This window comes from Diorhabda carinulata, chromosome 10 (genome assembly GCF_026250575.1).
Source record: "Diorhabda carinulata isolate Delta chromosome 10, icDioCari1.1, whole genome shotgun sequence".
NCBI lineage: Eukaryota > Metazoa > Arthropoda > Insecta > Coleoptera > Chrysomelidae > Diorhabda > Diorhabda carinulata.
In genome coordinates, this window is record NC_079469.1 from 7,487,039 (window position 1) to 7,500,483 (window position 13,445).

Sequence of the window (13,445 nt, forward strand, 5' to 3'; positions counted from 1 at the left end):
TGGTTTATGCTTCTATATGTATTTAAGACGTTTTCAATTTTCTTAGCAATCTTGGCGTCTTCATTGCCTGTATTTTTTATTTGTGTTCTTTGCGTTGTTAATAATGTTAATTTTGAATGCCATATCTTACTATTTCTCAGTTTATTGTTGTATTGTTATAACGCAGTCTTTTCTACATTCATCATCATATCAAACTGCTTTAATTTATTTTCCCAGATATTTGTAAATTCTGTAAATTTCGAATGTTTTCTGCAATAAGTACTATATCATCATATCCTTTATCAGATATTTTTACTACTTGCAAGTTTTCTATTCGACTCATAGTTTCTTTTTGTTGATTGAGCAGATATTCATTATGTTATCTATAAATAACCACCTTGTCTCACTCCTTCTGTAGTTAGAAAAGTTCCTGTGATTAGGTTGTTACTAATAAAATGGTTGACTATTCATTTCACTTCAATTTGTCATCAATTGAACTTAAATAGTACTATAATACAGTGAGAGTAAGTATCCACATTTGACTATTGATTAGTAGACGAGATTGTTGTTTATGGATGAAACTCAAGTGATTCAAAAATTTCCAATTGGTTCCTACCATTGAAACTTATATTAGATTGTCTAAAATCTATCTGGACAACACTATTAACATTTTCACTGCGGATGTCATTTTTTGAGGTATGCCCCTGTTACGGGTGCATTTTTTGTTTGAATTTGTCATATAGACATTTTTTTATCATGTTTAATGATTCTAATACTCATCCAACAAAAAAAATTATCCGGACATTTCCGGACAACCCGTAAGCGAAGGATTCCACCTGAGTTCTTTACATTATTATTCATTTTATTTTTTTAAGGAAATATGCATTCTTTGAATTCTAGAACTGAATGTTATATAGTTAAATGTATTAAAATACTTTACTACAATAAATGTGATAAATAAAAAGCAAAAATTACCCGGTGACTCCCAAGAATCTATATCGAACGCTGATTTTTACAAAATATCCTTCGTTGTTAATTAAAATCTACAACAAAAATTCAACAATTCAGTGAAAAGTGTTTAAATGTATTAAATCATGAAATAAATATCCATTGTATAATAAATTATACTTACTTATAAAAAATTTATTGAAGAAAAAATTCATAAAACTTTTCTGTGACATTTGTAATTCGGTGGACTTGATCGATCGTAGAGTGGGTTTCTCTAAGCTGGAAGTGATAAGATGGGATCAGATTATACTTTCCTATGATGGGTTTGAGCCGTTTGAGCAGCGAGTTTATAAAAAAATAAAAAACAGTGATAAACAACAACATCTAGCAATAAAATATTAATTATTTCAAATCCTTATTTTGAATACAAGCATTCGCAATAAATGCTTACTTTTAATATTGTTTATTATATAATATAATATGTAATATACACTATGGATACTAATTTTATTTTAAAAGTTTCGAAAGCATGTTTAGGATATCAAAGAAAAAGCAACTAATCGATATTTTCATTTTGTTGCAAATTTCTCACGTTGCGCTAAAGCTCTTAATGAAACCTAATAAACTGTCAGCTTGAAGTTTTTGATTTTGAAAGTTTGCCAGGAATAAAGCAACTCCATTTCGTATAAAACTCAAGCTTTCATAAATAATAATTACCAAGAAATTTCCAAAGCCAATAGATTAGTTTAAAATTGAGTGGAAATTTCTATACATGCCAAAAATTCGAATGTTTCTTTGGATAACAAAAAAACAAAAATAGGGAACAGCATAAATAAAATCTAAATAAAATTAGTTTGAATGTGATTATATATGAATAATTTCATTAAATAAAATAGTAAAATATTAAAGAATCACAATTATCAGAATCACGGTCAATTCAATTGAGTTAGTACTCTAGGCTATATGTTTGCAATGAAACAGTAGAAAAAAACAAATTTCAAAATAAAAACGTGCATTAAACTTAATGATTAAAAAATATTATTCAACACAATACCCAGATAAAAAATAAGGATTGAATTGGTAGTAATAGTTTACACCACAAACACAAATTACGTGATCAGAAATTATAAACAATGAGAAGAACTAAAATCAGAGATTAGATTAAGACAAAATGTATTCAGTTCAAATCAATTTATATCAATACAGACCAACTGGTGAGGAAAAAAGCTTGACGTGAAGATAAAGTGAAGATAGTGAAGATAAAGTAAAAAGAGGTGTCCATGGGAAGCTATCAAAGACAATGGGACAGTATGACAGACAAAGGTAGCTGGACAAAAATATTAATCTCTAATATTAAAATTTGGCTCAATAGATAACACGGATGTGTAAATCATCACCTGACATAGCTACCAAGAGGACGTGGCTTATTTTTACCGTTTCAAAAAACGGAGTTACTCAAATTTGTATCTATTGTCCTAAAGTGGAAGATACTGCAGAGCATACCTTTTTTCCATGTCAAAGATGGCAGGAGGAATGTAATAGAGCAGCCATACAAAAAAACGGGAGCTTATGAGAGAACATATTGTTCATAAAATGACAATTAGCGAGGAAATTTGGAAAACTCTATCTAATATGGTGACAGAAATAATCAAGCAAAAACAGGAAGATTTAGTGAATAAACCAAAACAAGTCCAAGCGGTATGATGTAGAAATACCTTATGGTAGTTCCGTTTTACTATCTGTTGAGAAACAAATTGCACATATCCTAGAAATTCCAGCAGTCGAAATGTCTTCTGAAGATTTTCTCCTCCACAAATAGTCTAATCATTGCAGATATAGATAATACACTGTGTTCTAAATGTAAAGTAACGTATTCATTTAGGTTTAAGAAATAGTACACTCCGTATCGATTACAACTATCAACTTTACGTAGTTCTAACTTTCCTATAGTTTCTGGGAAAAAATATCTCCCGATCTCATAATCAAAATAACGGTCAGTATTCACGTCTTCATGATAAATGAAAGCCGATTATGGCAGATATGGCGGCTAGTATAACGACCTTTCGATTGTGGAGGGGTCATTCACACTTTAGTCTTGGATTTTTCTTCGCCCAATTTTCGGTATTCACATGGCCATTCAGGTGAAACTTCTTTTCGTTACCATACAGTGAGTTGCAACATTTCTTTCGCAAAATTTAGTCGATTTACGTAGTTCATATCCTGCAACAACTAAATTTTTGACGCTTTCAAATCCAAATCTTCCTTTTTAATGTTTAATGCTTGGCTTCGTTTCTAGATAAAGATGACCTCACTTCTTCTATTGTTTCTTATTTGTGAAGTGAACGAAGGCGTTCAGGGTTTTGAGTTTTTATCATTAAATAACCAGTTTTAGGTCGATATCTTAAACACGAATCATCTCTTCAAATATGAACAATTTTGTAATAATTCTAATTCCTTACGACTGTAATTTTTTGAATATTGAATAAAGAAATATGCGGTTTTGACGATAGTACGGTACTTTATAAACAAACTGGATGATTGAAAAAACGGAAGTAGATTTTAATGGATATTGGTAGGAAATAGAAAATTCGAGAAATTTGAAATATCTTCGCTTTTGAATGGATAAAGAAGGATTGTGAAAAACTGACCTCTTCACTTTTTCTATTGCTTCCTTTTGATTTTCTATCAACGCACCTGTTTTTTGGGGCATCAGGTGTACGAGAGTCCGCAAGATACAAACGTTCAACAGTCACTACTTAATATCGTTTCGACCATACCCTCGTACGCAAAAAATTCGATACGTTCTTGATCCTCCATAGCGATTAAAATTTCACATAATTTTTTTAACACATTGATATAACTTAAAAAACCAACACCCTATACAAAATCTCTCTTGTTTTTGAATTGACTAGAAATATTCGTTTTTTATGATAATACCTTAATTAGTAGTATATTTATCAAACTTTTCACCTTCCTCGTCGTAAGTAATTTCAGAATTTTCAATTATCACCACTTTAATCGGTAATAAAATAGAAAAAAATCATTTACCACAAAAATACGAAACTCTATTATTTTATTTTATTTCCAGGTAAGACAAATGGTACCCGGAGCAGAACGTAAACTTCTAGAGCATCACCATATGTCCAACGAATATTTGGTACACCATACAATTCCTTCATCTCTACAATACGACCCTTTTCCATCGGATCATTCAAAATATGAAGTTGAAAGTGTATCGATGATGAACAAAACCCCACCTGACGTATGTACGACTAATAAATGTCCTGAATATGGAATGGACAATTCCGAACAAACCTGTATTGTTCCGAACGTAGATGGACCAAATCTGAGTGTAGCACAAACTCTAGCGGGACAAACAATTCCTATAACAATAAAAAGTCACACTTCTACAGCTCCTTTATCGTTATCAAGCCTACCGATGAAATACGGTACTATGCACTATGACCATTCGGCTAATAGCGCCCTAAATCAAGGATTCTTGGGGGTGTCTGATTTGGGAAGCTCAAGTTCAACTAGTTCCAGTGGCTACTGTGGAAGGAGCAAAACCTTGCAGCATTCGAAAAATAAGAAAAAATGCTCGAAGATAGAGACGTTTCATGTTCCTGACACCACATTCACAGATTTTGGTAAACGAACTAATGTTGATTTCAGTTTTTCGGGAAGTGCAGTGTGACTCGTCTGGTGTTATGTATCGTGAATATATCAACTATTACTCAGTTTTAATCATTTATTTGATATCTTCATATAAATTATTAGGAAATATTATAGACAAGTCGGTATATTGATAATTTTTATATAAAACTGAGCTCCAGTACTCATGAAACCGTTTAAGAAATTTTAACATCATTCTGGTTTACTCACTTTGTTCTTGTTTCTCAATTCTAAACAAACCTACTCGGACATATTTATAGTTTTGTTGATGTTTTATTCAACAGAAAACCATATTTTCGTCTTTCTGAATAGAGTTCCTAAAAACGTGGGACTAATACTGAAAGAAATATAAGACCAGAATTTAAATTTTGGAATAATAAAATTTGGAATATGATCTGTTGCACTATATTTTTGAATTATTCACAACGTTTTAAAATCTTTTTCTTATTCAATACAGCCCGGATTCTCAGCATTCGCTCACATATACATAAAGGTAAACTGAATCTTTTCGATCCACAAAATCAGATAAATATTTGATATGGCAAATACAGGATGTTATCAAAAACAGCTATAAATACATGATGAAGTCAATAGATAAATTGTGTTAAGAATTTTATATAATCGTAGCGTTAATATTATATGATGACAAAAAATTAGTAATATACACGGCTATGAATAATTTACGTACAAATTGAAGCTACAAAATATCTCTTCTTAGTAAGAAACAGCATGGTGATAATGGAAAAGATCATTCATTTTTCGAAATAATGACTAGAAAATTGTATATCAGCTAGTATCAGTAAAAGCACACAAGGATATGTGAAAGGATTTCTTTGGTTTTCAAAATTCAATGTAGTAAACATAAAGTAATTGAACAGCTAATGATATAACAGAAAATTCGTCAAATTTTATGGTACTTCTGATATTGTAGATTTACTGTTAATTGGCTTTCTGAGTACAGGTCCAGATAGAAAGCATGGAAAACTAGATATAATACTAATGACCTGAGAATAATTGGAAACTTCTACTGGTACCACACCGCAAATCTTAGTATCGAAGGAGTAAACTCAGAAAAAGTGAAAATAACGAGAAGAGGATGCATATTATCTCTACTCCTCTTTAACTTGAACTCAAAGCGGATATTCCGCGAAGTCATTTATGATATAAAAAAGGTATACAGCTAAATGGATACAGGCCAAACAACATCAGATATGCAGAACATACCATTGTATACAAAGCCTGATGAATAGTCTCACCAGTCATAGTCAGCAATACGGCCTGAATATCAATGTCAAAAAGTCAAAATTCATGATCATAAGTAAAAATAAGATCACACGAAGCTATCCAGTAGATAGAGTCAAACAATATAAATACCTTGGTACTATTATAAATGAGGATTGAACCAACAAGCAGAAAATACTAAATGCAATTCGCTGGTATTTATTTGCAATTGTTCATGAATATTACTGCGAAGTATTAAAAATTTTCTCTTGGATGAATAATAGAAAATGTATCTCATTGGAATCATTACACTTCCATGCCAACAACGAGGTTTTAATGTGTACTTGTTGGTTAAGTAAAAACAGCTGTGAAATTCTTTCAATTCTTTCAGTTTTGCGGCAGATTATAAAAATTTCCATTTAATTGTGCTACTGGATTTTTGATAATCGTCTTTTAGAAGAATTAAGCTCCTGCTCAAATTGGAATCTTCAATGAAAACGTTCCTGAAAAGTTGCTATGGAGAAAAATTTTATTTTCAACTTTCTCTCATAAAGTATTTATTCCTGACAATTTTTAATATCAATTTGGAAAATTATTATGAATGTGAGTCTCATTAACGGCATTTCCACAATAAATTTTACCACTTTCTAAATTGAAACAAGTAAATTTTAAAACTGTTAATCAATCAATCAAGAAATACGCTCCATAATATTCTGTTACAGAAATGGTCAAGGCTAGTTAACAATCTTTGGAACGAAGTCCAGTGAACAAAAGTACGTGCCAATAGATGAAAATTATTTTAAGGCGTAAAAACTACCCCTTATTGTCAAGTTAAAACGTTTAGAAATTTATAAAAACATTTGTAGGATTGAAATAAAGCTCGCACGATATTTTAGGATACTATCTATGTTTTTCAACTCTTGGTAAATGTATATCAGCCCTTAAAAACTAACCTCTCTTATGATAAAATAAAAAAACAAACACAAACAAACAATTATAGTTCTTCATCTTACTTAATTTATATGGAAAGTGTTCTTTTTATTGTATTCAACTCATATGTTTCTTTATAAAAAATTTTTCACCCTTAAAATTCATCCCTTATTGCAAGAGTTGAAAAAAACATTCATGATCAAAAATATTACTGATGTTTAATTTTTTTGTAGTGCTTGTTTCGCAAATAGTTATTTTCCATATTTTCATTCATTAAAAACTACTACCGATGTATTTATTGTTTTTTGTGTCACATTTCAATTAAAAAAATTAATATACAAAATGAATAAAATTTAACAATCATCATTATCACTATCTGTATTTTCGTCTTCATCCTCTTCTTTATCAATTGTTGGAGCACTGTTCAGACAATTTTTACCAGACCATCCATTCCAGGTTGAGTTACAAAAAAGTCCAATTTTCCGGCAGCCTCATCGCATCCTTTTTTGTTACTGCAAAATATCATTTGCTAGAGTTCTTGTGGCGTAGAACTTTTTGAATTTTAAAGGGTTGCAATGGACCTTCAACTTTTGTCCACCCCCCAATCAGTGAGATCAATATTTTTTTAACAGCAGAATTTTCAATCGTTGCCTCATTGAAGGACTCATATCTCATTTTATCCAGAAATACTTGCAGATCTTTAATGTTTGCAGCACCATGTAACATTATTGAACAGTACCTACCAGCTTCTAAAATTTCTTTAGTATTTCTGTTAAACGTGTCTGCCAGTTCTCTTAAATCTGGCCTTTTCCCATTAATTCAAATAACTTTGTTTTATTTTTATTATAGATGAAAACGATGCCACCTACAGGATTTCGAAATTGCAACTACCAAAATTATTTCTCAGTCTTTTTTATACAATAATAAACATCATTAATGAAGATATCAAATGAATAAATTATTCATTATCAATAATTACGCCGTTATCCCATACTTCATACTATTTAAGGGGTCGTATTTTTGAACTGAGCGGTTTTGATGCTGATTTTATAAATAAAAAATTTGTTGAAGCTAAGAAATTTTAAATTTTTGTTGGATCCGTACATACATAGTTAATAGATAGTAGTTGAAGCATCAAGATTTTCTCCGATCCAAAATTCTTCACTCATATCGTATTTGAACAATTTCCGATGAATACATACACGCACTAATTTCATCTTATTCTCATTTATATAAATTAGTTCATTTTTATGAAAACAAAAGTTAAATGTGGTTATATCAATAAGCACAGATCCGTCAATTGTAGATTATATAGAAGAAACACTTTCTACTGTTTTGTTTTCTGACACAGAAGGGAGACTTGAATAGAAGTCTATCAAAGCAAAACTTGTGATGTCAAATTTAGATAATTTCTCACTAGATAAAAACCTGCCCGACGTTTATTCCTTCAGTTTCTATTATGACCAATTAATGCCTATAGAATTAAACAGAAAGGTTAAGTGATTTTTACTTAACTAAAAGTGAAAACCAAAATATTAGTTTAGTTAATTTGGAATTATAAATTGGAGAAAAAAAATTTGCCGCGTCATTTTGGATTTAACAATGCAGTGATGGAGGTGGTGAGTAATAGTGTTCTAAAAAAACCATATATCCTGACTCCCTTGCTATTCTTCCCTGAAATGTTAAATCAATAATTTTTCAGATCAGCTAACTTTGATACTTACTGCCAATTAGAATAATCTAAGCTACTCGCGCTTTTTATCTTTATTCAAAACTGGTTTGGCTGTCCCAACATTCAATTATGATAAAACTCCCCGTATGTTGCAGCATTTCCATTTTTCTTTTTGCTCAATATAAATCTCTCTAACAATCGATTTATACTGTAGTCACTTTTCAAGACAGCAATTGTACCAAGTTCTTTGAAAATATCCAACCAAGTTTTACAATCAGTGATCATTAGCTGGTTTTTTAGTATCTTTTCCATTCTCTTCAAAACTCTGTCTAGAGATATAAATGAATGCCCTGGTATCAGAAAAACTAACTCAAAAGTGGATAAATTATAAAGGGTATTTTGAGACATAACATCATAGTTGAGTCATCAGTCTTACTAAATATGATGAGAGGTCAGTTTATGAAAGAATTCTTTATACTGCTGACTCAATTTTTGCCTCCTATGAACTTTAATTATTAATATCAGCTCTGAGTCGCACGTAATACTTTAGTTGTATTCTTGAATAAAATCAGATTTACTATTATTGCGATTATTCAGATGTAAATTAAACGATTTATAGCTAATTTTGCTACGTTTTAACTTTGTCGGCTGTTGCGAAACAAATAAAGTAAAAAAATATCTAATTAAATTTTTCTAAAATGTGGATAAGGCGAATTTTGTTTTGATAGGCCTCAATTATTATTTATCATATATTGGTTCATGATTCTAGATAATGCGTTTGAAATTAACCATAATTCGAACAATAACGGTTTTTCAATAACAATAATTAAGCGGTGGTTTACTAGTTAATTAATGACTGTCGCCATCTAACCTTATATTATTGAAAGATCAAAACTGCTCCCGGTTTAAAATCATAATAAACACGCTAATTTGGCGTTTTCGAGGAACAGAATCCATTTAATGATCTATGATTTGAATAGTTGTTTTCAGTTCGGCTTTTCAAACTGGATTTATGAATAACAGTTCCTCTTGATAATAAAAACATATCGAATTCCATAGGAAAATATAGACTCTCCCAGTTGGAGGCAGATTAAGATAATTAAACTAACCTAACCCTATAGAGCTAATTTCTGCTTGAGTTAAAATAACTAAATACTGGGATATCTGTAGGTTATCGAGATACGTCCTCAAACGAAACTTGTATAGAATGGTTCATTGCGTTGGAACCACTTTTTCGATCGTCCCAAGTAAAAAAGAAAAATGAAGCTACGCATCAGTCACGGCTGGGACTGATTCCATTGCCACAAGAAGAATACTTCGAATAGTCCAGCGGAGCGGCAGTTAACAAACAACATAGTTTGACGTTGTGAAAATTAGTTCTTCTGATATACGCCCTAACAAAGATAAGTTTCGAGAGACCACCTTGGAATAGGACCAGACCTCATCAGAGATGGCCCACCGACCTACCAGTAATCCTGCTGCAAAGAGATATATCGAGGCACTGAATTGCAAGTATGATAAGGGTAAAATATAGTTAGAAGGCCATATCGTCGAGATAGACGAGTCCAAGAGTGATCGTAAGAAGATTTTTTGAAAAGGTTGACTTTAAAGGAGGCTTTAATCTAGATATCTGCAAACTGATTAAGAATCTGAACCATCCATGAAGACTTACTCATGGAAAGGTTACGTCGGCCTAATCTTCAAAGTCATCCACAAGTTGAAATTTAACTTGAGGAAACTCATGAATAAATTGAACAGAGGAGGAGTCAAGTTTGGTCAAGTAGCACTTGGGTGAAGGAGATGGAGAACTATAAACTATTATTTTCTACATTTATCATCTAAAAATAAGCCCTACAACATTTCCTTTAATCCATAAATCCATTTCAAAAAAGTCTAACCGGAAGTTATAGGTAAAACCGCAAGTACTAATGTGTTACCTGTTTAAATGGATCCTAAAATATCGAAAATACCAAACTAATGTGTTTTTATTATGATCCTAAGCAGAAGTATAACCGAAATATCGTTTAGACAACGTAAATAATCTTCAAAATAATATAAAATTCAACAATCGTGAATGTATCCATTGAAATTGAAAATGTATTACAATTAATTATTTTGAAAATAAAAAGAATTGTGATCGCTGTGATATTTAAGTTATAGTTATTATTAGTCATAATATGAGGTATTGGTCACATGTATTCGAAGGTTTGTGATTAATCTTAATTATTTTATATTCCCATTGAGTGAATAATAAATGTTATACAAATTATAAACGGCGTTTTAATTATTCCGTATACTATAGCTAGTTTATGAGTTAAAGTTTAATAGATAACATGAGGCATAGAATATGTAAGATCATGGAAAGAGTATGGCAATACCAAAGGAGTGCTCAGGAGTGCTCTAATGGCATGATTATACCAATAATTAAGAAAAAAAATCCAAATACATTTAACAATGTTAGATTCATTTCAACAGTTCAAAAAAGAGAAAGATTATGAAACAACTAAAAATACCATAAAAGTTAATAAGATTGATGGGAATGACGATGATATATTCTAGATAAAGAGTAATGACAAAATAAAGACCATGCTATGAGCACAACATTGGAGTGCAAATTCTGTTACTTCTTCAAACAAACATTCGACCGTCAAAAAAGGAAAATGATTATGAAACAACTAAAATAACACAAAAGTTAATACAATTGATGAATATCTTTCTCTTTATCATCGTATGCTAGGACTTAGTCCTTTGTTTGCATCAATGGTTGCCTAGCTACAACTTCACTCTTTTGGTGTATTGTTCCTGGATTCTAGCTTTTGCCCGCTTGTGGTCCAGCAACTTAGCCAGTCAAAACTCCATATGTATGTCGATGGGGAATCGATGTGTTATATCGATAAGGTGATTGATTTGACGCTTATATGCTGCGTATAGCTAGATATCGTCCATATAAAGAAGATTGGAGATGGTATAGTTGGAGTCCCTGTTCGCTTTAATGTTGAATCCGTACTTTGTATCATTGATCATGGTAGATAGGGGATTCATTGTAAGGCAGAACCACAACGGACTCAGGGAATGGCCCTGGTATATTATTGCCCTTATGAATGGGTATTTCGTCTGTACTGCGGGAATTTGGTCCAATTTGAAGATGTAGGTTCCATCGCTATTTCTTCATCGTTGTTGAAAGGAAGCTCACAATAGTTGGGTGAAGTTTGTAAATCTATGAGACCTCCACAAGCCAGGAATGAGGTACACTATCAATCGCTTTCTTATAATTCACCAAAGCAGTGTATATATTCCGGTGATCTTGCCGTATCACAGAGTCCATGATAAGTTGTTCTTTGCACCCTTGATCATCTCTTCTACAACCTTTCTGTTCCTCTACTAAGATGTTATTTTGCTCGAAATGCCTATAAATTCTGTTGGTTATACAACCTGTAAGTATCTTATATAAAGTGGGTAGGCACGTATACTGAGTGGGGTCATCCTTCTGGGAGCTCTTTGGAAACAAAGTAGAACCCAGCACTAAGAAAGTTGGAATATCTCTATTATTATTATTATGCGAAATATTTATGCACTACTCAGCTTAGAGCCGGTATTATTCACCTATACTGGATACAAAGTATCAAAAGCATCGTGCAGGTATAATAACTGAGACTATTTCCACATTTTTCCTGTGATACATCTGTTTAATCTCAATTGCGACATCCGCGTATTTGGCCAGTTTGTCATGGTGTTTGTTGAGAACGTTATGAGTGTTAGGTGTAGCTTCATCGACAAGAAAGACTGAATTGACTCTTCTATCAATCACTACGATGTCAGGTCTATTATTCGTCACCTGTCTATTGGTGATAGTTGAATCTAAAACAACCTTCTGCGGCTGGTACTTGTAATACGGTATATACATATTGAAAAACTTGTTGGCCAGTTTCAGATGGATGATGTTGCTCACTTGATTATGCCGGTGTAGACAGTCGATATTAGCTAACACACTACAAGCAGATGCTATATGCTGAATGGTCTCTGATGTTTGTTGGTTGATGTAGTTATTTGTGTTAATAACTTGATCCTGGATAGCCATCATGAAGCCTTCAGTCTCTGGAAAGAGATTTCCGCTAGTAAGCCATCTGTAAGCTTCTTTGTCATTATGCTTGATTTTAGCTTGTAGTGCCTTTCGTGACCACTGTTCCGGCTTTTGGTGTACAATACACTATATTCAAGTCATATTATTATTATTATATGCCTTTGTGGTGTGGCAATCGTAATAGTACCGTAATTCTCATAGATGGCGTTTTTAGAAAAACTAAGTCATTTTTTATATTTAATGACGCCAGGTGTTGTTTCGAAGTATCTTTTATTACCCAAATAATTGCTCCTCATTACTAAATGCTACAGTTTACGGAGTCCACACCACTTCATTTATTTTAATAGTCAACTGGAAATGAAAGTTCACTCAGTGTCTCGTGAAATAGCCCATTTTTTCGTTGGTGAGTTTTAACAATAAAATAAGTGCAGGTGGTTAATGTTCTGAAAAAATACAGAGAACGAGAGGTAGACGATTAGCCAGCTGCACATATGTGCTCATCATAATTTTTTGTGTATAAAAATGTCGCTAATAAGAATTGAACAATTACTCGAAAAGAAGCATGAATTATTCAATCAATTCAAAGTTAGGGATAACAAGGAAACGAGTTTTTAATTGTACTGGGTGAATCAAAGAAGCTCTTTAGAAAATTTCTCAATCACGTGAATAGAGCTTTTGTACTAATTCGAAGGATAAAATTTCGAATCGCGTGAAAGTTGAGGTTTCTACTTTTTACAATTTCCAGTCATTTGTGTTTGTTTGAGTGGAGTTGATAGCAATTTACTGCTGAACTTACAGGTTGCCAGTTTGTTACAGAGATTTAAGAAAGATTCTTCGAGAGATAATCTAATTTTTGTTGTTCCAGTGAGATAAATATCATACGGTTTTGTGTTATGAATTTTGTCTTAAAGTAAAATTTACAAACATCATTTCCAGCAATTT

At 31.9% G+C, this 13,445-nt stretch overlaps 1 protein-coding gene across 1 annotated transcript in view; it reads left to right on the forward strand.

The window, feature by feature from the left end:
- The window catches only part of LOC130898484 (voltage-dependent calcium channel gamma-5 subunit-like), a 262,875-nt gene extending 252,180 nt beyond the window's left edge, over nucleotides 1–10,695 (forward strand). Inside the window, exon 6 of the mRNA XM_057807825.1 lies at nucleotides 4,016–10,695. Within this exon, the coding sequence (XP_057663808.1) occupies nucleotides 4,016–4,621 (606 nt within the window). The 3' untranslated portion in view covers nucleotides 4,622–10,695. The remainder of the gene's footprint in view (nucleotides 1–4,015) is intronic.
- The last annotated feature ends 2,750 nt before the right edge of the window (nucleotides 10,696–13,445 follow it).